Below are 26,893 nucleotides of genomic sequence, written 5' to 3' on the forward strand. Positions count from 1 at the left end.
CTGTGGCCTCTTTATCTGCATTTTCACTTTCTCCTTTGGTTTTATCATTCTATTTTGTTTTTATTATCCTTGACCTGATTTGTAAAATGTCATATGCTCTTCTCTATTTTTATCCTATTGTATGCAGTCTTACAAAATACCTCAAGTATTTTGTAAAGTTGAGAATGATTTAAATGTATGAATAAGCAATGACAAGGGCTTCCTAGGTGTCTCAGTGGTAAAGAATCTGCCTGCCAATGCAGGAGATGCATGTTCAATCCCTGGGTCAGAAAGATCCCCTGGAGGAGGAAATAACAACCCACTCCAGCATTCTTGCCTGGAGAATCCCATGGATAGAGGAGCCTAGTGGGCTACAACCCATGGGGTCACCAAGGGTCAAACAGGACACAATGACAGCTTCTTTTGAAAGATGAAATTCATACCAGAGTGGGTGTCTCAGTGAAACTGAAAATGGACCTCGAGGCTTCCTGCTTGCCCGGGTTGTGAGGAGGAGTAGCTGATTGCATAACTGATCATGTCTCCATCCCTCTGGCCTCTTTTATCTGCAGAACCATTCAGCGCCTCCGTCTGGGTGATGATGTTTGTGATGCTGCTCATTGTCTCTGCCATAGCTGTCTTCGTCTTTGAATACTTCAGTCCTGTTGGATACAACAGAAACCTAGCCAAAGGGAAAGGTGAGGCTGTCTTCATATGCATGATTCGAAGTTGATGCCATTTAATTGACTTTCAGTGAAGATTTCAGATTTAGAACACATGATCCTACACTACCTTGCTATACCATCATATTAATGACGCAGTGTCATTAATTCTACGTGCAATGCCATCCAGGTATGGGTTAGTCCCTTCAATGGAAAAGAAGGACAAGACTTTAAACATGAGACATTTTTAAGCTTGCTATAATGTGGAGTCAGTAGTTGTTAGGTAAATACTTCTGGTATTTGTTGAGAAAGCTTATTTGAAGCAGTTTTTTCTGGCAATTAGCTTTCAAAATGTGCATCAAAAGAAATGTTAAAACCACTATTGAGTCTCAACTTCAGTCTATGCAAAGAAAATGGTTTTATAGAATCTGGGTTAAGAACATTCTCTAAACTTCTGAATTGTGCTCTCATTCGTTTGATGATAAATATAATGATAAAATGGTGATTTTCCCTGGTTACATTTTCCTCTTGAAAATGCCTGACTTTAGTGCATTAGTACTTGATAAAGTGGCAATCAGTAAGCAGAAAATTGAATTGGGATGCATTCATTGGCTATAACTTATTAAGAGGATTGTACCTGAGCCTTATGCATAAACACAGCACACAGTTTTGAGTGAATTTTTCTCAGTGCACAACACATTCTAAGTAAATGGTATCAGAAGGATGCCAAGACCAAATCTGTTTCCTGAAAAATGACTTTAGATGATGGAAGATAGAAGATCTTCAAGGTATAGTTATTAAAAAAAAAAAAACAAGGCACTTTGCCATATGTTCTTTCCACTAGGAAGATTCAATGTTGAAAACAGCCAACAGATCATGAGGATCTATTGGGAACTCAGTTTTATTGAAGTCCTCCCACTTCTTAACCATTGAAGAGTGGTGATTACCACATAAATCACCTCCCATCAACCAAGCAGAGTAAAAATGCCCTAAATAATCATGTTGTGTTTAAGTGGGAGAGTTGCCAGTCTTTCACTAAGCAGGTAATGTAATTAACCTAGTAAGAAGCTTTCCAACAGACTGGGTCCTGAGGCAGTTTTCTATGGGTGATAATATTGCAGGAGAGTAGATGTTTACGTTTGCAAAATCAGAGTTTGTGTTGTGTATGAATTCATGCATTTATTTGATGATTATTTATTGAGTGCCTGGTACTGGAGCAGAAGGTAATGTGATAAATTGGATAGAGAGTTCCTGACCCTTTGGGAACGGATAAATTTAGTTGTGGAGATAATATGTCAACTGCATACATGAATAATCACAGATTGTAGTAAATTTTAAGAGGACAGGGGGAAAAATGATGGGATTTGAGCACATCTTAAATGTGATGGTCAAGAAGGACAGAGCTTCAGGAAAGGATGATGCTTGAGTTGAGACCTGAAGGTTGAGGATTCCAACCTATGAAAAACTGAGGGAAAAGCCTTCCATGTAGGCTTTACAAAGTCTTGTATCTTAGCAGATACAAAGTCTTTGGCACAGGATCAATCTTGACCTGCCCAAGAAACAGAAAAGACGTAAGTGAGGTGGACAGTGGTATAAGACGGAGTCAGTGGTAAACATTTCAGACTTTCTTCAAAATACAATGGCAGGGAAAAGGCAGAATAGACACCTGTATAGTGCAGAAAGGTCAGTTTCTATCCATCAAAGTTATTATCTATCAATATAAGCTGCCTAGTTCGTGGGGTCACAGAGTTGGACACAACTGAGTGACTGAAGAACACCTATCGAGATGATGTGGAAAGAGGGAGGCTGGTTAAGGAAGGTGGTGTCGGTTTCCAAGAGAAAGAATTACAGTGGTTTGGGCTTGGATGGAGATGATAGAGACGGAGGTGAATGGACACGTTTGAAATGTATTTTGGAAGATATTAATAAAAAACTACCGAAAGGCCATCATGTACAATACATTCTCCTTTGGCCAAAGCACACACTGTTGTGAAGGAAGAAATCTAGCGTGCCAGTTCCCCAGCCCTTCCATCACCTGGAGGCTTTTTGTTTTCTGCTCATCCACATGTAGAAACTCTCAGGAAATCACAGCTGCTTATTTCCTTGCACAAAATAGTTTTCTGTTACATTTCAGTCCTTTTGGGGAGGGGGGAATTATATGATTCAGGAACAGTCTACTTAATCAGGAATTCCTAAATGTCTTGGACAGCTACCCTGCAACTGCCCATTTCTGATTCCCAAATAGACGTCACTTCTGATCAACAGGCAACCCTAATAAAATTAAGTAGTTCATGGAGTTGACTGGATCGACTCTAATTATTTTTTGCAAAGAGTTCTCAGCTTCTTGGGTATAAGCCCAGAAGCTCATAAAATGAGGCAAAGAGAAAGCAGAAAGCTTGAGGTTGAGGATAATAGAATTAGTTGCCTTCTCTTTAATGTGTTGTATATGGATATTGTAAGTATTGCTGTAGCCTGAGTTTGCCCTCCATGTACCGAAAGCCTGATTCCTAGTTAGGCTCTCTGCCCAGAACTTCATAACTTCCATCAATCTGGATTCACTTCTGCCTCTTTTATTTATTGCCCACTCCACGTGCATCGCCAACTAAAGTCTAAGTAGATCATTCATATCTTCATTTACTTAAATTTCATAAAAGTTAACCTTCTGTTAAAGGAAGACTCTTTTCCCCATGAAATGAGGGCATAAATTGATTTTTTTTTTCTCCCTTGCACAAAAACAGCTTGAAAGCTCTAACGTGCGTTTTGCAGCCTGCATATTCTCCTCCCCAATAAATTCTGGCATATTGTTCTGCCTCTTTAGTTAAGTCTGTGGCAAGGAACACTTAAGAATCTTAAGAATACGCAGAGGGAGAAGAAGTGCTGTGATATCAGAGTTCATTTCCAATGACCCTGCAACCAAATGTCTCCCATCTGTGAAGTGTTAGGAGAATTAAGCGCTATTGTTCTGTTCCTTAATGTCTCCATTTGGAGAGCATTTTAGTTTGGTTTAATTTCTATATTGTGCACATCTTACATCTGAGTTTGAACAGGAGCCATTGCTAGGGACAATCAGATTAGAATATCAAACATTAGTCCCTCTGAATGGCATGGTTCTCATACAAGAACACAACCCATGTATACCGAATCAGCCCATACACACGTTTTTTTTGGTAAGGCCGTCCGTGTACCCCCTAAAAGGAAATCAAATCAAATCCACATTTAAAACAGGTCATAACACTACTTCTAATTCAAGCCTGCATTTTCACTTCGTTCTCTCCTTCCTCCCTCCCTCCCTCCCTTCATTCTTCCTTCCTTCATACATTTCTTTCTTCCCTTCCTCCTTCCTTCCTTTCTTTCTTGCTTCTTCCCTTCCTTCCTTTTCCCTCCTCTACCTTCCTCTCTTCCTGTCTGTCTGTCTTCCTTTCTTTCCTTTTCTTTTAGGAAATGTGGCAAAAAGTCAACAATACAGAAATGTGGGAAGAAAGCTAATTTTTAGAGAAAAAAGAACTCGTGGTTGTGGTCCTAGGACAGTGATGAGATACACTTGTCTTCTGACAGCCTTCAGGGTTGCTGGGGCCAGTGCATGCTCCCAAGTGTGTGTTTTGAGGATGCCCTGAGAATGTCCTTCCTGTCATTTGCAGCACCCCATGGGCCTTCTTTTACGATTGGAAAAGCTATTTGGCTCCTCTGGGGCCTGGTGTTCAACAACTCTGTGCCTGTCCAGAATCCTAAAGGGACCACCAGCAAGATCATGGTGTCCGTGTGGGCCTTCTTCGCCGTCATATTCCTGGCCAGCTACACAGCCAACCTGGCCGCTTTCATGATCCAGGAGGAGTTTGTGGACCAAGTGACTGGCCTCAGTGACAAAAAGGTAAGGTCACTTTGCTTTCTTCTCTGCCTGAGGAGTTAATGTTAAGTGTTCCCCGCTCAGAAGATGTTTTCCTGTGAGTTTTCCAAGAGCAAACTGAGGGCAGGAGGACAGGGGGGCCACTAGGGATGAGATGGTTGGATGGCATCACCGACTCAATGGACCTGAGTTTGAGGAAACTCCGGGAGATGGTGAAGGACAGGGGAACCTGGCGTGCTGCAGTCCACGGGGTCGCAAAGAGTTGGACACGACTGAGCAGCTGAACAACAGAGGAAGCAAATCAGGCCCCCACCACCCAAATCAACTCTACAGCGCAAACCTAGGGGGATTTTCTTTGCCTCTTAACTCCATTGGGCATATTTTGAAAGGTTTCAGGAACAGACGCTTAAGCTTAGCTCTCCTAAGTCTTGAAAAGTCCAGATCTAATTTGGGAACATAGTTTCCCCCAGTATCATCCCTCATATTTACCTGGTTGTGTTCATGATGCTTTCCGATCTCCGTGACTCACATCACAGCTTAGGGCAGAGGCTTCCCTGGTGGCTCAGACGGCAAAGCGTCTGCCTGCCATGTGGGAGACCTGGGTTTGATCCCTGAATCGGGAAGATCCCCTGGAGAAGGAAATGGCAACCCACTCCAGTACTCTTGCCTGGAAAATTCCATGGACAGAGGAGCCTGGTGGGCTACAGTCCATGGGATCGCAAAGAGTCTGACATGACTGAGCAACTTCACTCGTCTTGCCGTGGAGAGGACGACGGTGAGGAAGATCCATTAACCTTGGACCAGGAGAATCTTGGGTGAAGCTCTCGGCTATAGGTACCTCCCAGTTCTGTGACTTTGTATCAGTCTCTCATGCTCCTTGCCTTGGATTCGTCATCTCTGACTTGAAAACAAAAATCCTCTCTAAGCCCTGCCCATGTGTTCAGTCGTGTCTGACTCTTTGTGACCTCATTGTGGCCCACCAGGCTCCTTTGTCCATGGGATTCTCCAGGCAAGAATACTGGAGCAGGTAGCCATTTACTCCTCCAGGGGATCTTCCTGGCTCAGAGAAGTCTCCTGCACTGGCAGGCGGATTCTTTACTGCTGAGCAACCAGCGAGGCCCTACTCTGAGCCCTGCCCAGATACGAAACTGACAGCTCCTTTTCACCACGTAACCAATCAGCCCATTGCCAGCACTTGACTCACCTGAAATTTCTTCAAGGGATGTAAAAGGAATACAGGATCAATTTTTCACTTCCCACCAGTTCCATTTACTCAGACACAGCTCCAGGCCTCCCTTGTGTGTGTCTGTGCTTCCCACCACCAGGGAGACAGGAATGTTAACACCTGCTCTCTCCATTCCCCAGTGCCATGTAACGAGGGCTGTGGGGTGTGAGTAGCTACTCAGAAATGCACAGGGAGGAAGAAAGGAGGTAAACTGGGTACGTCCTTCTATTGAAATTTTAGTCTCAGGAAGCAGACCCTGACTTGCTAAGCTCAGCAGTGTGGGGATTTGCTGCGTTGCAAAGATTTTCTGTCTTGTGTGCGAGTATAATTTGTCTCTTTATAAAATCTCACTATCGTGTCTTGTTGGCATAAGGCTACATATATCCTTTCGGCATTCATCAGCAGACCGCTGAATAGAAAATCAGCCCATGAAGAGCCTTTAACAGCTTATCCATGACTTACAGGGTGGTTGAACAAAGTGCAGAGAGGCCTGTCATCAGAGAGATGGTGGGGGGCGGGGGTGCTGGGGTGAGTCACCTTCACAGAGGCACCATCACCCTCGGGAATCGTTGGCCTCTAATGGCTCCCCATCAGAAATGCCTCTTGAGTGAGTGCCACTGTCCTCATCGTGACAACGCCCTGTGCTAGCTGGCCCATCCCCATGTGCCCCCTCCCTCTCGCTCGTGGAGGCCCCCTCTCTGTCCCTTAGGCATCCAAGTGTGTTTCCACCGCAGTGCCCTTGCATGTCTCAGGTCCTCTGCCAGGAATGTTCTGCCCCCTTTTATTCTCATGGATGACTCCTCCTGCCCTTGCACGTCTCAGGTCCTCTGCCTGGAATGTTCTGCCCCCTTTTATTCTCATGGACGACTCCTCCTGCCCTTGCATGTCTCAGGTCCTCTGCCGGGAATGTTCTGCCCCCTTTTATTCTCATGGACGACTCCTCCTGAACTTCCAGGTTTCAGGGGAACTACCACCTCTTGGGAGGGCCTTCCTGGTCACTGTGGTCCCCTTGGCAGCCTGGGCTTGTGCTCCTGTGAAACTTTAATTCCAGTAGGAAGAAATAAGCAGCACCTGAGTAAATGTAATGGACAAGGAAATTCCAGGCAGGAGTAAGTGCTGTAAAGAAGAGAATACTGATGAGATTAAAGTAGACTTGGGGGAAGGGGGTGGCAGGGTTCCATGGCACTGAGTGGATGCCCAACGCACGCTCGCTAACTGAGTGAGAAAGCCATGGTGTGTTGGGCCTGTGGGCACCCCCCTGGGGCTCCTTGGATCCCTTACCGGACTCTGTGCCCAGCCTCACCTTTGCTGATGAAAGCTCAGGGACCTTCAGAGGGTGATTATCTTACAGCAGCAGAACGGTGCGTGCCTGGATATTATTGTTGTTGTTCAGTCGCTAAGTCATGTCTGACTCTTTGTGACCCCATGGACTATAGCACACCAGGGTTCCCTGTCCTTCACCCTCTCCTGGAATTTGCTCAGACTCACATCCATTGAGTCTGTGATGCCATCCAACCATCTCTGCCTCTATCACCCCCTTCTCCTCCTGCCCTCAGTCTTTCCCAGCATCAGGGTCTTTTCCAGTAAGTTGGCTCTTCATATCAGGTGGCCAGAGTATCAGAGCTTTAAAGTTAGCATCAGTCCTTCCAAAAAATATTCAGGGTTGATTTCCTTTAGGATTGACTGGTTTGATCTCCTTGCAGTCTGAGGGACTCTCAAGAGTCTTCTCCAACACCTCATGAGACACGGCTCAGCTTCCACGCTCAGAGCATTAGCAGCAAGCAGATAGCATCGATGTTAGAAAGCATCGACCTTCCTGTAACCAATGACTAACCAGGGGGAAACCTCCAAGGTGCAGTTTACTCTTGAGCTCCCTTTGGATTCAGGCTGATGTTAAGACTTTGTCCACAGTCACACCCTTGCCTGGCTTCCTCCCCTTCCCCAACCTCCTTCCCCCATATCCTTCCTGATTTCTCCTGGAGCCCTTCCTTCCTAAATCACATTCACTCAATTCCTTGGCTCACCTAAAGTGTATCTGGGGGCAGCAGAGAAAGCCATCTACTTGGAGTCAAGAAAGTTGGGTTTCCTTTCCTCTCTGCCATGTACCAGCCATGTGATGCCTTTATTGTTGTGTAACCTTGCTGCGCCTCCTAGCTTCTCTCTCAACATTTGGGAGTCATAGTTGCTCTGAGGATAAAAGGAAGCTACCAATGAGAACGTTCCCCATAGCCAATGAAATCCTCTACAGACCCAATTACATCATATATGGGAGCAAATGTATGGTTCCTAGAATAAGTGACCAGAGGAACATTGGACGCAGTGGGAAACCATGTTCTGGGTGAGAAGATTTTTCAAGAAAGTATTAATAATCTGTAGGGACTTCTTTGGACTTCCCTGGCAGCTCAGTAGTGGAGCTGAAGGAGACGTAGTTTGGACCCCTGGGTCGGGAAGATGCCCTGGAGAAGGGAATGGCAACCTGCTCCAGTCTTCCTGCCTGGAGAATCCCAGGGACAGAGGAGCCTGGTGGGCCACCGTCCATGGGGTTGCAAAGAGTGGGACACGCAGGGACTGCTTGGTGGTCCAGTGGCTAAGACTCTGTGCTCCCAGCGCAGGCAGCTCAGGTTCAACCCCTGGTTAGGGAGCTGGATCCCACATGCCGCAACCGAGACCTGGCATAGCCAAGTGAACTAAATAAACATTTTTTAAAAAAAGAAAGTAGTTGGCAGAATATTTTACTTTTTGATGCTATTTTCAACAGCAAGGAGGGAAAAAAAGTCCCTTGCTACCTAGTTTTAGGTCTAATAACATGACTGCTTGTGGGAAAACTAATTAGAACCACTAATAATTCCACTGACCTTCTCTGACTTGGAAACACCTAGTAACAGATACCGTATCCTCATGAGACACGGCTCAGCTTCCATGCTCAGAGCATTAGCAGCAAGCAGATAGCTCTTTTAATTAAATGTTTGATACAATTAAATAAACAGCAAAATTCCTGGAGTAAATAAGCTAAGTGCTCCCAGCAGATTAATGGCAAATACACCAAGAAAGTCTGCAAAATAAAAATATATATTGAATCAATTTATTTTAATACTGTATGCAAGTGTATTTATTTTTTGTTTGTTTTAATCATGAGTATCTATGTAACAACTCAGGCTTATAATAATTTGCAACGATTTGCAGCATTAGTGCTTGCTGTTGGAGCCCATGGTGTGCTCAGGTGACCTTGGGGTTAAATTATACATAGAGGAATTCATTCCCCTCGAAATTATTAAAGAAATTGGAATATTGGTGGCGACCCTTTTCAAAATGTTGAGTGTCACCGTGGTTGCTGAAATCTGTCTCTGGGAGACAGATTGCTGTAGTGGAGAAAGCAACACCATAGGGGTCAAATGAATCTAGGTTCAAATCCTGGCCTGCCATATAGTAGTGGTATGGCCTTCAGAGTGTCCGTCTCCCTGTGGCCTAATTTCCTGATAGAGGGCTTTAATACCATTCTGGCAAGGTTGATATGAGGATTAGGGATAATCCTCACACCGTGCCTGGCACATGGCAGGTAATCCTGTTAACAAATGTTCTTTCTTCCCTCGCCTCACCATTCCTCCAGCCCCTCTCTGCTGCGTCTTCCTGCTCCTCCTTCTCCCCCCACCTCCTCTTGACCATCACCGTTGCCTGATTCGAACCGTCCCTCCTTTCCGGGGTCTGGAATGTTATTGCACCAACAGCGATAGAGGGAGTTCGGGGACTGGACCTTGTGGATGAGCCCATGAACGTGTTCTCATGGAGTCATGCTGGGTGAGCCGCGTTCACCACCCTCACTGGTTGAATGGAGGCCTCTGAGCCTCTCCTTCCTCTTAAGGGCCAGGACAGTTTGATGCTACATCTGGAAGCATGTGGCTTCCCGGGTGGCTCAGTGGTAAAGAATCCGCCTGCCAGTGCAGGAGACACAGAGACACGGGTTCACTCCCTGGATTGGGAAGATCCTCTGGAATAGGAAATAGCAACCCACTCCAGTATTCTTGTCGGAGAAATCCAATGGACGGAGGAACCTGGCAGGCTACAGTCCACAGGGTTGCAAAGAGTCAGACAGGACTGAAGCAACTTAGCATGAACACGTGTGATCTTATTGATGGAGGAGACCTCTGCACCACCCTGGGCTGGAGCCCACATTTGTTTCTTCTGCACTCTGAACTCTCTGGAAGAAAGTTACCTTGGAAATCCATTCCTGTAAGAAACACATACAGAGTACATCATGGGAAAAGCAGGGCTGGATGAAGCACAAGCTGGAATCAAGATTGCCAGGAGAAATATCAATAACCTCAGATACACAGATGACACTACCGTTATGGCAGAAAGAGAAGAACTAAAGAGCCTCTTGATGAAAGTGAAAGAGGAGAGTGAAAAAGTTGGCTTAAAGCTCAACATTCAAAAAACTACGATCATGGCATCCAGTCCCATCACTTCATGGCAAATAGATGGGGAAACAATGGAAACAGTGACAGACTTTATTTTGGGGGGCTCCAAAATCATTTCAGATGGTGATTGCAGCCATGAAATTAAAAGACACTTGCTCCTTGGAAGAAAAGTTACGACCAACCTAGACAGCATATTAAAAAGCAGACACATTACTTTGCTGACAAAGGTCCATCTAGTCAAAGCTATGGTTTTTCCAGTAGTCATGTATGGATGTGAGAGATAGACTATGAAGAAAGCTGAACACCAAAGAATTGATGCTTTTGAACTGTGGTGTTGGAGAAGACTCTTGAGAGTCCCTTGGACTGCCAGGAGATCCAACCAGTCAATCCTAAAGGAAATCAGTCCTGAATATTTATTGGAAGGACTGATGCTGAAGCCAAAACTCCAATACTTTGGCCACCTGATGCAAAGAACTGACTTATTGGGAAAGACCCTGATGCTGGGGAATTTTGAAGGCAGGAGGAGAAGGGGACAACCCGAGGACAAGATGGTTGGATGGCATCGCTGACTCGATGGACGTGAGTTTGAGCAAGCTCCAGGAGTTGGTGATGGACAGGGAAGCTTGGTGTGCTGCAGTCCATGGGGCCGCAAAGAGTAGGACACGAATGAAGGACAGAACCAAACTGAAGAAACACAGAAGGTGCCCTTAACACTAGGCCCTGGGCTGCCTGCAAGAGTCATCCTTGCCCCTAGCTATTTGTCACACTGTAGGTCAGGACGCTTTAGGGAGCCATGACATTAATTTACAGAATGTGGCCGTTAAAAAGGTAGTTCACCATGGCTGACACTGGAGGATAATCCCAGGTAGAAAGCGTGCTGTGACGTGTCTGTGTGTGTGCAGGGCAGAGATGGAAGATGTGTCATGAGTCATGCTTTCAAAAGTTTGACAGCCTTTAGTTGAGCAGGAAAAGTTTCCTCCATCTGGGTGCCAGGCTGAGTTTAGAGTGGGTGATGGTACAGTCAAGGCCAGAGAAGTGTAGAAATTCATCCCCGAGGTGGACTCCCTCTATTGTTCTGCAAACCAAAGGCCGTGGGATTGTGCTGGGGTAGCGCCTCCCTTTCCGAGGTGATGGGTTGTGACGCCACTTGCCTGGGTGAGTGCAAAGAGCATTCTGTTGTCTGCACACACAAACACACACACACTCCCAACGCAAGGCTCCCAGCAGGAGGATCTCATTTGGAGAATATATGGCCACATCCCCCCAATCCAGTTACGGCTGCTTATTAGGCAGCAGCATGCCTAATTGAAGGGGGACGATCTGCAGCTGGAAATTTTAATTAACAATGAAATGAAGTGTGAGTCTGGAAAAAGGAATAATGGTTTCCATGGGCCTCACCCTGGGGTAAACTTGGACACTTCCTTGGGAAGCTCTCAGTTCCGTGGAAGACATGCTGGCCTGGGACTCTGAGACGCCTCTGGACCCCACTGGACCCCAGTGCTGGTGCTGCCAGAGGTTCACTGGCTGTCCTTCCCTCTGGGTTTCAAGGCCCTCACCTCTCAAAGAGGAGAGATCACTAGTGGGGGTCCCGGAGGAATGATAGATTTCAGACCTTAGGGCTGCTTACAAAGAGTGTAATGTTAAGAACACTTGACGAGCCAACTCATTGGAAAAGACACTGATGCTGGGAAAGATTGAGGGCAGGAGGAGAAGGGGACAACAGAGGATGAGATGGTTGGATGGCATCATGGACTCAATGGACCTGTGTTTGAGCAAACTCTGGGAAATGGTGAAGGACAGGGAAGCCTGGTGTGCTGCAGTCTATGGGGTCGCGAAGAGTCAGACATGACTTAGCGACTGAACAGCAACAACGATCTCAAGAAGGTCATGTGACCTCTCTGAGCCTTGGTTTCCTCATCTGTGAAACCAAGCCTTGAAGGTTAGTTTCCTGGCAGAGTTGTTCTAGGGCTTCCCGGGTGGGTCAGGTGGTAAAGAATCTGCCTGCCCATGGAGGAGACCTGAGTTTGATCCCTGGGTCAAGAAAATCCCCTGGAGAAGGGAATGGCAACCCACTCCAGTATTCTTGCCTGGAGAATTCCATGGACAGAGGAGCCTGGCGGGCTACAGTCCATGTGGTCTCAAAGAGTCAGACAAGACTGAGCGACTAACACACACACAGGGTTGTTGTATTAAATGAGCCAATATTTGTTAATGTTTTTGGCACATTGCTGGCCCCAGCCAGGTCCTCTGAAGTGTTAAGTCATATTATCATCACTTTCTGGCTTTAGAATTCCATATTTCATAGAAAAATGAGGCCCAGGTTACATTTTTTTTTTTTTTTTTTTGCCCAGGATAATGGTAGAAATGAAAAGTAAGAGCTTTTTTTTTATTTAAAAATTTAAAATTTTGTTTTTAATTGGAAGATAATTGCTTTATAATTTTGTGTTGATTCTTGCCTTGCAACAAGACCAATCAGCTGTAATTATATATATAGATCCCCTCTATTTTGAGCCTCCCTCCCACCCCCTCATCCCAGCCCTCTGTGTCATCACAGAGCCCCAGGCTGGCGCCCTGTGTTATACAGCAGCTTCCCACTACCACTAGCTATGAACAGTTTTATTTTGTGAGTGCTTCTCCTGTTCTAGACACTATTCTTATTACTTGACAAGCACTGTAATTTTAGATCTTCCCTTTGACCCCAAGAGGGAAGTACTGATGGGTTTCCTACTCTGCAGACAGGAAGTAAGTGGAAACAGTGGGAAGGGAAGTGACTTCACAAAGACTCCACAGTCTGAAAGGGACTGATTTTGGAACCTGTGAAGCTGGGCTCACACCATCGCCTTGTGCTGTCTCTAGATTTTAAGTGTATTTCCAGGATTTAGACCCAGTTCTTTGGACACCTAATCTGATTAGATTATCCCAAACACTGAAGATGTGAGCAGATGTCAGAGAGGAAGAAAACCTTTCTCTCTCCTGGATTCTTCTGCCTGGTCTTAGAATTAAATTAATGTGAGACAGACCAACAGGAGAAAATCTAATTTAATTTTGAATGCACAGGAACCCCCTCCTACCCACCGCCGCCTTACATGAGAAGTTCGGAGACAGAAAGATAAAATCAGGATGAAGTGCCATCCCAAGCTAAGGAGTAGAGTAGGAGCCTCGGGCTGTAGAGGGAGGTGGGTGATTCACGGGATGATGAGAAGAGCAGATGTTCAGTAATTAAATGTTTGCCTGTCATAGGTCATAAAATGTTATTTCTGATTATCATTCTTCTTACGGGCAAGGCCCCCAATTTAAATTCTTTAAGGGAAGGGGGAAAAGTTTCTCTTGAGCCCATGGGATCCCGAATGCCTTCAGCTCAAAATAATTCACATGCCAAATTGGCATATCTGGGGGAGGGATAAATTAGGAGCTTGGGATTAGCAGATACAAACTACTGTATGTCGAACATAAACATCAAGTCCCTCTGTATAGCAGATGTTGAACTGTGTTCAACATCTTGTAATAAACTATAATGGAAAAGAATATGTATATATGACAGAATCACTTTGCTGTATATCAGAAGCTCACACAATATTGTAAATCAACTTCACTTCAATAAAAAAAAATTTTTTTTTAAAGAATGGAAAAATTCAGGAAAAGACAGCTTCACTGGTAAATTTTACCAGTTTAAAGAAGAATTAATACCAATCCTTCTTAAACTCTTCAGAAAAATAGAGAGTAAGGGAACACTTCCTAACTTATTCTATGAAGCCAGTATTTTTCCTTGATACTAAAGTAAACAAAGATATCACAAGGGAAAAAAAAAAATGATGGGCCAATGTCTTTTTTTTTTTTTAATTGGAGTATAGTTGCTTCGGGTCTTCCCAGGTGGCCCAGTGGTAAAAGACCTGCCGGCAGGAGGTTAAATGCAGGAGATGCGAGACGTGGGTTTGATCCCTGGGTCGGAAAGATCCCCTGGAGTAGGAAATGGCACCCCACACTAGTATTCTTGCCTGATAAATTCCATGGGCAGAGGAGCCTGGTGAGCTACAGTCCATGGGGTCACAAAGAGTCAGACAGGACTGAGCGACTGAGCACGAGCTTTATAATGTTGTGTTAGCTTCTCCTGCACAGCAGAGTGAATCAGCTCTATGTATACATACATCCCCTCGTCCCTGGATCTCCTTCCCATTTAGGTCACCACAGAGCGTGGAGCAGAGGTCCCTGCACTGTGCAGTAGGTTCTCATTAGTCATCGGTTTCATACATAGTACTGTATATCTGTCAATCCCAATCCATCCCACCCTCCGCACCCTCCCTTGGTGTCTGTACGTTAGTTCTCTACATCTTTTTAAAATATTGATGCAAAAATCCTCAGCAAGCTACTAGCAACCCAAGTCAAGCAGGAGCATATAAAAAGAATAATATGTCATGACCAAATGAAATGTATCCAAAGAATGTGTGGATGATTAAACATATGAAAATAAGTTGATGTAACTAATAAATAGAGTGAAAAAAAATAACCACATGATCAAAGTGGGACATCCTGGGGAGGACTGTTCTGAACAGCCAGTCTCAGCCAATCAGGGAAGATGAGGGGAGCATGGACAGTGAGCCGTTACGGAGGCTCGGTAGCCACACTGGACGTGGGTATGCCCGGGAAGCTAAGGTTAGCGTGGACTCCAGCTCAAGAAACCTTCATGGAGGCTGCCGTTGTGCCTGGGATGGGTGGTTGTTGTTTTAGTTGCTAGCTTGTGCCTGACTCTTTTGTGACTCCATGGACTGTAGCCTCCAGGCTCCTCTGTCCATGGGATTTCCCAGGCAAGAATACTGGAATGTGTTGCCATTTCCTTCTCCAGGGGATTTTCCCGACCCAGGGACCAAATCTGCATCTCTGCCATTGATAGGCAGATTCTTTACCACTGAGCCACCAGGGAAGCCCCTGGGGTGTGTTAGGCCCTTGACAAGTACTGCCCACCTGCATGCATGAATAGATGAATGAATGAATGATGGCTAGAGAATGAGTAAATGATAACATAGAATCATTGTAAGGGAAGAGAAATGACTGTCCCTCTACCCTTCTAGGTTCTTGGTTGAGACCTCCACTCCCCATAAAGAAAAAAAAAATGACAGATTAACTGGAGAAAAACATGTATACCTCCTGTATATATGGGAGATACCCAAGAAAACTGAGTAACTCCCTAAAATAGCCCAAACCACCAGCTTAAATTCTATCCTCAGCTGAAGACGTAAGACAGATGCAGGGCAGTGAGGGCTGGGGATGTGTGGCAGGGGGGAAGGAAGGTCAGTCAGTTCCAGGAGGTGACCAGGAAAGGCACAGTAAGCAAGGGTACGGTCGTGATGCAGATTTAAGTCACTGCCTTCTCCACTGATAAGAGTTTTAGAGATTTAGTCATCATCCTCTTCCAGGTTACAGAGAGGAAGACACCCTTATAAATGTAAGACTTTTGCTTCTTCCAAAAAGGTTAACTTGGACTCAGTTTTCAGAGTTTCTCCTGTGTCTGCTCTATCTTAAAAAAAAAATAAAATAACCAGCCCCCCAAAAATCCGTATGCCAGAGAGGTATATTTGGGGATGGCAAATTCTGCTCCCTTTCATCACCTTCTGATGGAATGTATTGGAAGGAATTGTAAATGGAGTCCAGAGACGGGAGTGATTGGTAAGGATCTCAGAAAATGTCACTGTAAAGCTGATGAATGAACTAATGTCATACATTACCTCCAGCTCAACTAGCATTTCCCGGGTTCTCCCTGTGTCCCTACCACTAGGCCAGTCTCTCTAAAATTCCATCCAACAGGCATCTATTGCACACCCAGCCGGGCCCTGTGGTGGGCTCCAGGGAACAGTGAGGAACAAGACAGACTCTGTTTCTGACTTCCTGGAGCTCCCAGACAACTGGAAGGTGTGATTGAGTAGAAAGGAAGCTCAAAAATGAATGGGTTTCTTCTGTCCTGCGCTCACGCGTGCCAATGATTGACTCCTGACACATGGCAGAGGATGGCTGACTCTTCTTTCTCCTCCTGCTCTCTCTCTGTCTCTCTGCAGTTTCAGAGACCTCACGACTATTCCCCACCCTTTCGATTTGGCACGGTGCCCAACGGCAGTACGGAGAGAAACATCCGGAACAACTACCCCTACATGCACCAGTACATGACCAAGTTTAATCAGAAGGGAGTCGAGGACGCCTTGGTCAGCTTGAAAACAGGGTAAGGATGGTTTTTCTTTTGCTCTGCAGGCCTGCCCGTCCACGCGCCTTACAGACAATGACTGCGCGCCTTGGTGCTTATCTGCTTCCATGTTGTACTTTCTCAAGAGCTGGAGGTCAAGGAAGCCCCCTGCTGAGGGCTGCTTTTCGTTAATCTGATGAGAATCCAAGCCTTCCTTCTGAGTTGTGCTAAGCAAAAAGCAAATCCAGGACACTTTGAAATGCAGAGAACCAGTGGGATCTCTTAAACTGATAAAGAAGTTGGCCCAACTCAGTGGGATTATTTTAGCCATAGGAAGATCTAAGGAGGTGGAATTTATATCAAGTGGTGAAAACAAAGTGCTATCAATTTTTATCTGATTTTAGGTAGGAGTTTATGAGGTGTAGCCTTCTGTAGAAGAGTGTCACATTGAGGAAGGAGAAAGGAAATAGGGAGAGAAAAGCAGTGAGAACTCAGTCTCTCTAGACGTACAATGAACATTCTCATCTATCTGTTGGCACTGTGGAAGCTAGCAGATGTGAAATAACTGAGGCTGTAAACAGAAGACCTGTTTTATGACCTCAGACAATTAATCAATTGCCCTCAGTCTCATACGTGAAGTGGGAATAATGATAAGACCTAATTCTTAGGGGTTTTATGAGGATTAAGAGGAAATTTACTGTAAAGCATTTCAGATAGTGCCTGGCACTGAAACGGGACCTAATTGCTAGTGTTATTTAGTGTAAAGGTTAAATTCTATTCCATGGACTCTTCAACTTTTTGAAAAGTCAGTGATGTGTGAAATGTGTTTTTGAAAGGGTTCCATTAAAAATAATTTTGTTTTAAATGGTGGGATTGTTTAAAGAGGAAATTTTTGCTTATCCAGAAAATTAACTTACATGTACCCTCTCAGCTGTCAGGAATTCTGACACGTAAAACGGGCTGCAGTGTATTCTCCTTGCAGATTAACACACAGCCTCTTTCCCTTGGCTGTTCTGCCAGGCATTGAGAAGGTCTTGCTGCTGCTTTTTTTCTGGTGGGGCGGAGGGACCCCTCTGCATCATGCCCAGATCTCTGCATCATTTCCAGGAAATGAGGCCAATGGCATTTTGTTTTTCAGTCTCTTCAGGGATTTCTTGGTATCTCACTCAACAGGGGCTGGGAGAGCATTTATTTAGAAGTCAAGCCTGTTACTTATCCAAAACTCATTCACACACTGTTCATGACTTTTAAAAATCTTACTGAAAGGCATAACAAAAATTGAGAAAATGTACAAGTGTCAAATATGCAGCTTGATGACTTTGTCCAGCTGACCTAACCACCCAGATCCTTCAGCTCTCCCATCTCCCACCTCCTGTCCCTCCTGCAGTCAGTAACTTTTCTTGCCTGTTCACTCGATGCCAGCCCCTGTATGCCAGCTGTTGTCCTGAACTACAGTACTTTTCAAGGTACTGTTCAGTAAGATTAGAAACGTTTTCTTTATTTTTTGTGCTTGTTTGTTTTTTATGCATTATTTGTGTGAAAAGTATTATAAACCTATTACAGTACAGTACTATATAGCCAATTGAGTTAGCTGGGGACTAAGCTAACTTTGTTGGACTTACAAACAAATTGGACTTAACTGAACTCACTCTCAGAATGGAACCTGTTCGTACGTAGGGGACTTACTGTACTGTCTTCCATCTACCATCTTCACTTCTAAAACCGTAGATTCTTTTGCCCTGTTATTCTAACATATAACGAAATCATGTTTTCTTTCTGGATTGCCCTATTTCTGGCTCACCATTCTGTTAGTGGGGTCACTGCATGTCTTTCTGGCTCTTTCAGTCTTGTTGCTATGCAGAATTTTTGGTGTGGGGACATACCACAACGCACACATCTCTGCTAACCATGATGGATGCTGGGGTGGTGTTCCACGTGGGGCTATTATGAGTCAAGCTCCTTAGGGCTTTTTCCTACATGTCTTCTGTTGCACAAGTGGATACATTTTCCTTGTTATATACCTAACATTGGAATTGCCAAACTATAGAATGTGGGATGTTCACTTTTGGTAGATATCAGAAAAGACAAATTTTTGATGACTTTCTAGCTTAGCCATAGACATGAGTTTTTATTTGTTTGTTTCCACTGTGGTATTTTCATCAATATATACTGTTATTCTGAACAGACCATGAGGATAAATGTCAGGACAACAGTTAGAAACAATGGTTGAAGGCTGACTGGTCTTCTCTTCATCTATCTGTTACCCAGAGGACAAAATAGGTTTTTTTTTCTTTTTCTGTTTCAATTTTTTTTAAATAATGCAAACAAAAAAGAGTAGAGATATACAAACCATCCCTGGCCATAAATTGTATGAATTGTTCTCAGGAAGCCATATAATGATTATAACATCCATCTTAGCAAACTTGGGCAGATGGTGAGTTTACTCTGCGTTCAATCTCCAGAGAGGAGAATGCATGGCATTGTTACTTTAAACTCAGAAACTAGAGCTAAAGGGGTGTGCCTTTTTCTTTTTTTTAAAGAAATAGCTACACACACTGTTATAGGTGAGGGCACTCCTGCTTATACTTGGAGATTCTGTCTCAGTGGAGTTAATATTAGGGGAAATCACTTATATGTTTAACAGGCTTCTCAGATAATTATTTAAATCAAATTTTGAATAGATAGTTCATTTACACAATTCAAAAATAAAAAATTAAACAGTAGAGAGCCTTCCTTCCACAATGTGCCTTTTTTGCCTAGTACCCTCTGTGCGTGCGTGCTAAGTTGCTTCAGTCACATGACTCTTCGCAATTCCATGGACTGTGACCCACCGGGCTCCTATGTCCATGGGATTCCCCAGGCAAGAATACTGGAGTGGGTTACGATTTCCTCCTCCGGGGATCAAACCCGCGTCTCCTACATCTCCTGCATTGGCAGGCATGTTCTTTACCGCTATAGCGTCACCTGGGAAGCCCCAGTACCCTTTACCCTTACCCAGTAATCGCCTTTAGTGCTTTTCCTGTGTATCCTTCCAGATCTTTCTCTATCAAAGCATAAACAGCTGCAGAGACTTTTTTTTTCCTACAAAATTATCGTCTTTTTCATTGTGTGAGTGTACCATATGGTATTTCATCAGTCCCCTACTGATGGATATTTAGGATATCATTTTGTTGTTGTTGAAAACAATACTGTAGTGAATATTTTTACATGTGCGTCACATACATCCATTGTAGGAGAAATTTCTCGGATTGCTGGGTGAAAGACTACACACATAGCTGTCATTCTGACAAACATTGACAAATTTCCCTCCCAAGGAAATTCACCTTTACCCCCTGCTGTATAAACGTACCTGTCTCCCCAAAGTCTTTGTCAACACAGCATGTCATCAGTCTTTGAAAATTTTGCAAAGATAATAGGTAAAATATGTGCCAACATTTAAATTTGTACCATTTTTATTATCCATAACTTTTCTTTTGCCAAATGTAATTAAAAGCCTTCTGCAATTACTTTTTTGAAAACATTATTTTTTTCTCTTGTTTTGATGATCTTTTCTTATTAATTTATCTATTAGAGAAATGAGCCCTTTATTTGTGGTATGATTACAAATGTTTGTCCCAGTTTTCTGTTGTTGTTACTTTATCTTTTGAGCTTGCAGATAGTTTTTTTTTCCTGTGGAGATTTATATTTTGTATAGTCACTGATTTTGAGTTGTAGTTCAAAACTCCTTTTCACTCAGATATAAAATAGTTTTATCCTCTTCTATTTTGGCTGCATTTTTAATATTTGGAATTTTTCTTGGGCTGAAGTATGAGAGGACCTTCCCTGGTGGCTCAGATGGTAAACAAACTACCTGCAATGCAGGAGACCTGGGTTCAATCCCTGGGTCAGGAAGATCCCCTGGAGAAGAGAGGTGGGTATCCACTCTAGTATTCTTTCCTGGAGAATTCCATGGATAGAGGAGCCTGGCAGGCTGCAGTCCTTGGGGTCACAAAGATGACTGCAACTCCTCAGATGATTATGAGAACTAAATTTGAGAACTGCCATCACCAAACTGCACCCAGGTCTGACAGCTTCTGTGTATTGATCGTATCTGCTCATCCCATCATGAGACTTCTGTCTTTCCAGTGTCCACTTCTCCACACTGAGTTGCCTTTTCCCTTTCCCATCCCATTTTCTTTTAAAATTTTTCATTTTGAAATACATTACTTTAAAATAGGAAATGTATTATGAAATTATTTTATAAGAGTAAATATCATGAGGATATACAGTTTAAGGAATAATAAACTCCTCATGTAATAATGATAATAATAAACCCCAGCTTTAAAAAAATAGACATTCCCTTCCTTCACTATGTATAGCATCTCTAGAAGTTTCTCTTCTCAAAAAGTACAGGGAGGTGCCCTATGTGCTTCTGGATTGTTGGATTTCAGGATATTCCCTTTATGCTACCCCCAATATGCTAGAATCCAGTGAGGCTTGGCTTAGAAAACCCAGAGCAAGTAGCTCAGCTGTTGGGTCCCACCCCTCCACTCACAAGTCTCACTGACATCTGTGCTTTAGTGATTATAAGTACATATACAGAGGGTCAATGAAACGGGGAGGCTCCTTTATGAACTGTAACTTACTGGAAGAGTCTGGAACACAAGAGGGACTTTGGATTGTGGTTAAACAAGAGTCCCAGCTCAGTTTGAGTCTGGGCTCTATCATTAGCGAGCTGTGACCTTGGACAAGTCATGTCACGTCCCTGAGCCTCAATTTCCGCATCTAAAGAGTAAAAGGGCTGGGTTCTTCAGTCTCTGAAATAATTCTGAGATTCTTTTACTTGTGTCAGCAACTTGAATACTTCTTTAGCACTTTCCAAAATGCTAAATCCAGACAAACCACAATTATAAACGGCTGTCAGTTTTGCAGAAAGGATTTAGAATAACTCTTCACAGCTGGGTGTCTCCAACCCTGGCCAGGGAACCAACTCTACCTAAATCAAATGTGTGTCTGTGCTAGTTGCTCAGTCGTGTCCGACTCTGCAATCCCATGGACGGTAGCCCCTGAGGCTCCTCTGTCCGTGGACTTCTCCAGGCAGGAATACTGGAGTGGGTTGCTATTTGCCTTCTCCAGGGGATATTCCCAGCCCAGGGATCGAATTCGGATCTCTTGCATTGCAGGCACGTTCTTTACTGACTGAGCAACCAGGGAGGCCCACCTGAATCGAATGGTTCCTTGTAAAAATGCAAGGTTTGGGACTAACGCAAGACCTTCTCTTTAGTGGTAGAGATTTTGGATTTGCATTTTAACAAGCATCCTGCTGCTCCAAGGTGATTTTGATACAAGGTAAAATCTGAGAACTACTGTTTGCAAGTTCAATAAATACATTATGCACATAAAGAGTAGGCCAGCTAATCTAAACATGTAGCTTGTCTTCACAATCCAGAATCACTTTAAGAGTCTTGGGGCACAGAAACTTGAAACTAAGTTGTTGTGTCATTTGAAACTAAGTTTTTTAAGTGTCATGGTTTATTGAAATGTATAATAAATGGAGATAAAACATCCCAGAAAATATCAAGCAAATCAGTGAGAAAATAGGGTTGATCTGCAGACATTGACAGATTGGGTTTTCAGGAACAGCTCTGTTCTGACATGTGGGGGTCTCCTGAACCAAAGGTGGATGAGCGTTTCATGACCCTGGGTTTCCAGGCCAATAGGGCCTGAATCAGTTGTTGTTGTTTAATCACTAAGTCGTGTCCAACTCTTTTGTGACCCTGTAGACTGTAGCCCGCCAGGCTCCTCTGTCCTTGGAACTCTCCAGGCAAGAATACTGGAATGGGTTGCCATTTTCTCCTCTGGGATCTTCCCAACCCACACCCGTGTTTCCCGCATTGGCAGGCAGATTCTTTACTCCTGAGCCACCTGGGAAGCCCACCTGAATCAGTAGGGATGCTAATAAAAATGGGAATTCCTGAGCCCCACTAAGCCTGAACCTGAATCTCTGGAATTTGGAGATTCAAATTCCGCATCTGCATTCAAATTCGAGATCCCGTGCTTGGGAATCGGCATGCTTTAACAAGTTCTTCAGGTGACTCTGATGTACAGTAATCAAATGTGGGGCCCATGTGCTTTAGAAGAGGGAGCTGAGGCCGAAATGAGTGGAGACAGATTTAGATTTATAAATGTTCAGTCATCAGAAGCCAATGTTCTCCAAGTGGTTTTGGCAAGTAGGCAAAACTGCAAGCATAGCACTTACGCCAGATTTAAATTAAACAATCTACGTTCTTACGACTCTGAAGAGCCTAATATTTGAAGACATAGTGGGATGGTTTATGTTTTCTTATCTTAACCGACTTTCATGTCCAATTATGCGTATATAAATTTATGGAAAAGTCCCAGTTTTCTTTAGAAGCATCAGTCAGGCCTCCTCCCCAGTCCCTTTGCTGATTTCATTTCCAGTCCGACAATGTTGGGAAGCAGACACGCATCTTTTGGCTTCTCTTACATTGAGTAGTTTGGAAGAAGAATTGGAAAGACCCAAACTGTGAGGTGTCCGTATACTAAAAGCCAGAGGGTGGTCACATCTCTTTGCAAGCATCAGCAGCGTTTTCATAGGAAAGGCAAACATTGCGTCCCTGTTCTAGGGCCAGCACCTCCAAGCCTGTGGGGGTCAGGAGCCCCTGTTTTTATTGGCACTGCTGGTGACTCAGGTACAGGCAGTCCCTGGGCTTTGCAAGGTTAATTCATTGAGTACTGAGAACTGCTGTTCTGTCTGGAGTGGACAGGACCGAGAAGAGGAAGGGTTCAGAAAGAACAGAGGCATGGAGGAACACACGTTTAGGTTTGCATGAGGTAAGTTGAAAGTGCCTTTGGGACAACATCATGATATTTCATCTTTGCATTGATTGAAACCTAGCAATCTGTGAGATGCGGCTCCAAGCACTTCACGTGCATAATCTCGTTTCATCCTCAGAAGATGCCAGTGAGCTGGGTACCATTACTGCCATTACTGGGTACCATTACTACTGTTACTCAGGGGTACTGTTATTCCTCTGAGCAGGTACTACTATTGCAATGAGCTGGTAGTCTTACTGCTATGAGCTGGGTACTCTCACTCCTATGAGCTGGGTACTGTTGCTCCTGTGAGTTGGGTACTCTTACTGCTATGAACTGAGCACTATTATTCCTATGAGCTGGGTACTTAAAGAGATGAAGAACCCAAGGCTCTACAAGGTTAACGAATTCCCCAGTAGGCTAGTTAACGAAGTACTTCACACTGTAGAGTTATTGACTATAGGAGTTAGGCTTGCTTCCCGACTTGTCAATGCCAGCAAGGCAGTTGGATATATGAGATTAGAGTTGAAAGGAAAATTGAAGACCAAAGTTCTGTATTATATTACTGTGGAGGAAGAAATGTGCCTTCTTTCTAGATTCTTGTGGCTAATCTAAGAACTAAATTGACACGAGACAGATTAACAGGAGAAAGTCAAATGGAAGTTTAATCGCATGTAAACCCTGATGCTGGGAAAGATTGAGGGTGGGAGGAGAAGGGGACGACAGAGGATAAGATGGTTGGATGGCATCATTGGCTCAATGGACATGAGTTTGAGTCGACTCCGGGAGTTGGTGATGGACAGGGAGGTCTGGCATGCTGCAGTCCATGGGGTCTCAAAGAGTCAGACACGAGTGAGCAACTGAACTGAAGTGAAACCTTGGAGAGAGCTGGGAAAACCAAGTAACTCACCAAAATGGCCAAAGACTCACCTTAAATACCATTTTCAGCTAAAGACAAAAGAAGGTGTTGAGGGTAGTGGTTTGAAACTTAAAGGGTAGGAAGGTAATTGCCATGGAGATAAGAAAGCAAGTGTTTGATAAATAAACGTTTGCTGGGCCAACAGAGTCAATGGAGTACACTCTCACCTCTAGGCCCAGCCTAGAATTTCCCTGACCACACTTAGCCCATGTCCTCTGCAAACGTCTCTGCTGATAACTATAATCTGGGACAGGCCCTCCGTCTTTCTCTTAGGCAGTTAGGAGGAATGTCACAGTTTCTTCCTGAGTCTTTTGGGCCTTGATTGTTCCAGCTTGAAATGGTCTACATGCCAAAGAGATATTTTGGAGTGGTAAATATTGCCCCCTACAATATGTATTGTAAGTAGAATACTGGAGAAGACTCTTGAGAGTCCCTTGGACAGCAAGGAGATCAAACTAGTCAGTCCTGGAGGAAATCCACCCTGAATACTCACTGGAAGAACTCATGCTGAAGCTGAAGCTCCAATACTTTGGCCACCAGATACTAAGAGCAGATTCACTGGAAAAGACCCTGTGCTGGGAAGGAATGAGGGCAGGAGGAGTGGGGGCAACAGCAGATGAGTTGGTTGGATGGCATCACCGACTTAATGGACATGAACTTGGGCAAACTGCCAGAGATGGTGAGAGACAGGAAGGCCTGGCATGCTACAGCCCATGGGGTCACAAAGAGTCTGATGCAACTTTGTGACTGAACAGTAGCAACAACACAATATGTTTATGTACATATATTTAATATGATGTATAATATGCAGATACTATATAACATATATGTGTCAGTTGGTGATCTGAGAGTTGATGAGATCCCAGAATCCTCCTTTCCATCTCAGAAGAAACTGGTCCAGGGATCCTCAAATTGCCAGGGCAAAAGTAGACCAGGAAGGCATGCGTGTCCTCACTGATGCGGAGTTGCCGTGCAGGGCAAGTTCTTTTAAGGGTGTCATCTGAGCATATTTTATTAGCTATATTTTACCAGTCAAGCAGAATCCCACTCAGAGGGTTCCTTTCCAGCTGCTGAGTTCGAAAACAGGCATAGATCTCAGGGTTTGGTGAGCTGTTCTCCTAAATGAAATAGCACAGTCTCCAGAGAAAATCGGATCGACAGTGACCTGGTTTCTGAGGTCCACCCCCACACGGCAATAAAGCTCAAAAATAATTGCTACCACATCAGAGAGTTAGCAATTTTACCCTTAACAAAAACTCAAGAAAGCAGAGAAATCTTTTTTGTTCTTGAAATTATCTCTTGTTAAACTCCATTAAAACTATATTAAGGGACATTCACGACCACCCATAAAGTATTAAAAAAATTTTTAATGGGGGAAGAGTTGAATGAAATGGGATCCGAATTCTGTAAATTCAGAGACGAGAAAGAGGCAGAAAGGAGACTAAAATGAAATACATCAAACATTATGAGAGATATTGTAGTTGATGAAGATTGTGGGGTTTCTATCCTCTTTTACTTAACACATTTTTCTGCAACAAAAGTGTTACTTGTAGTAAGAAGGAAACTGTTTTCCTGAACATAATTATTCAGTTCTTCTTGCATTTCCTTTGGGCATTTGTCCACATGATCATAGTTTATATACATTGAACCAGTGTCCTTGCAAACCTGGTTGGCTTTTCTCAGTTGAATCTATACAGTTTTGTGGGACAATTATCACATTTAACGAGGAGGTGCTATTTTACTGAGTTAGAAAAAGATTAATTAATTTAACTTTTACTGCTGTGTGTTTTCATCATACGCTGTCTGGCACTGGAGGGCCCTCCAAGAAAACAGTTATTTCAGAGAGCTGGCTGATGCTGTACTGTACCAGTTTGCTCAGACTGCCATTCTACATCATGTCTCAGACTTCTGTGCTGTGAACAACATTGTTTTTCTTGGCTGTAAGGTGCTTTTATCTCATGGACAACAAGTTCTGTAATTCCTCATAGTGCTCTTTTTGCTCGGGCTTCTACATAACTCAAAGCTTAATTTATGATCTTCCGTTAGCAACTGCAGAGAGCTTATGGCATGAATATCTGCTTTCTGACTTTCCCTAAGGCCTTACCTGCTTTTCCATCTCAGAATTCAGTTCACTCAAATTGCTTTCTCCATATGCTGAAAACTTCTTCTACTGCAGTTTGAATAACCTGCCTGAATTGTTTTGGAAACCAAGCAAGGTATTTCCAACTAAAGGATATTATTTACCTGTGTGCCAGGTACCGTTCTGAATGCATTGCCTGAAGTGTCTTATTTAAACCTCCTAACAACCCTGGGAGGCAACAATGATCACGATTTGCATTTACAATTGAGGAAGTAGGCACCAGGAAGGTTAAAGAGCTTATCTGCGGTCACACTTGCTCCAGAGCCCACGCTTTGAGTCATGACTTAAAACACTAAATATGAACATTTCTAGAACAGTGCACAATTAGCCTGTTTCTGATTGCTCACTGTTATAAAAACTCAGAACTAATTTTGTCCATGCTTTAAAATGTCTCTTCCTCTCTTTGAAAGTGTTAGTGCTGCTTTTAAAATGGTCAATATTTCTCCTTCCATTGAAATGGAGAAAAGAAATGAGCTCACAGAGAAAAGCCAGCTGAGCAAAGAATGTGTTCCTTATATTGGGAGCCATGTGGTTAGGAAATTCTCCCTGGGGCGACTGAATGAGCAGGAGCTTCCTGGCAGATTCCATCTCCTTGTCTCCTTAGGGATCACCTCTCCTGATTGGTTGCCAAACTCACACAGTTGAGTTACCAAACTCAAACTTCAGATATGATATCTCATTTCATACTGATTCAACTCTACCAAACAGGAGTTCTCTCCATTTTACG

General features: G+C 43.8%; 1 protein-coding gene across 2 annotated transcripts in view; it reads left to right on the forward strand.

Moving 5' to 3' along the window:
* Nucleotides 1-26,893, forward strand: part of GRIN2A (glutamate ionotropic receptor NMDA type subunit 2A) — a 440,082-nt gene that overhangs the window by 358,792 nt on the left and 54,397 nt on the right. For both annotated transcript variants that reach the window (XM_068968089.1, XM_068968090.1), the window contains 3 exons: nucleotides 549-674; nucleotides 4,277-4,506; nucleotides 16,170-16,330. In XM_068968089.1, coding sequence (XP_068824190.1) covers nucleotides 549-674; nucleotides 4,277-4,506; nucleotides 16,170-16,330 — 517 coding nt within the window. The remainder of the gene's footprint in view (nucleotides 1-548; nucleotides 675-4,276; nucleotides 4,507-16,169; nucleotides 16,331-26,893) is intronic.

Source organism: Capricornis sumatraensis, chromosome 3 (genome assembly GCF_032405125.1).
Source record: "Capricornis sumatraensis isolate serow.1 chromosome 3, serow.2, whole genome shotgun sequence".
Classification (NCBI taxonomy): domain Eukaryota; kingdom Metazoa; phylum Chordata; class Mammalia; order Artiodactyla; family Bovidae; genus Capricornis; species Capricornis sumatraensis.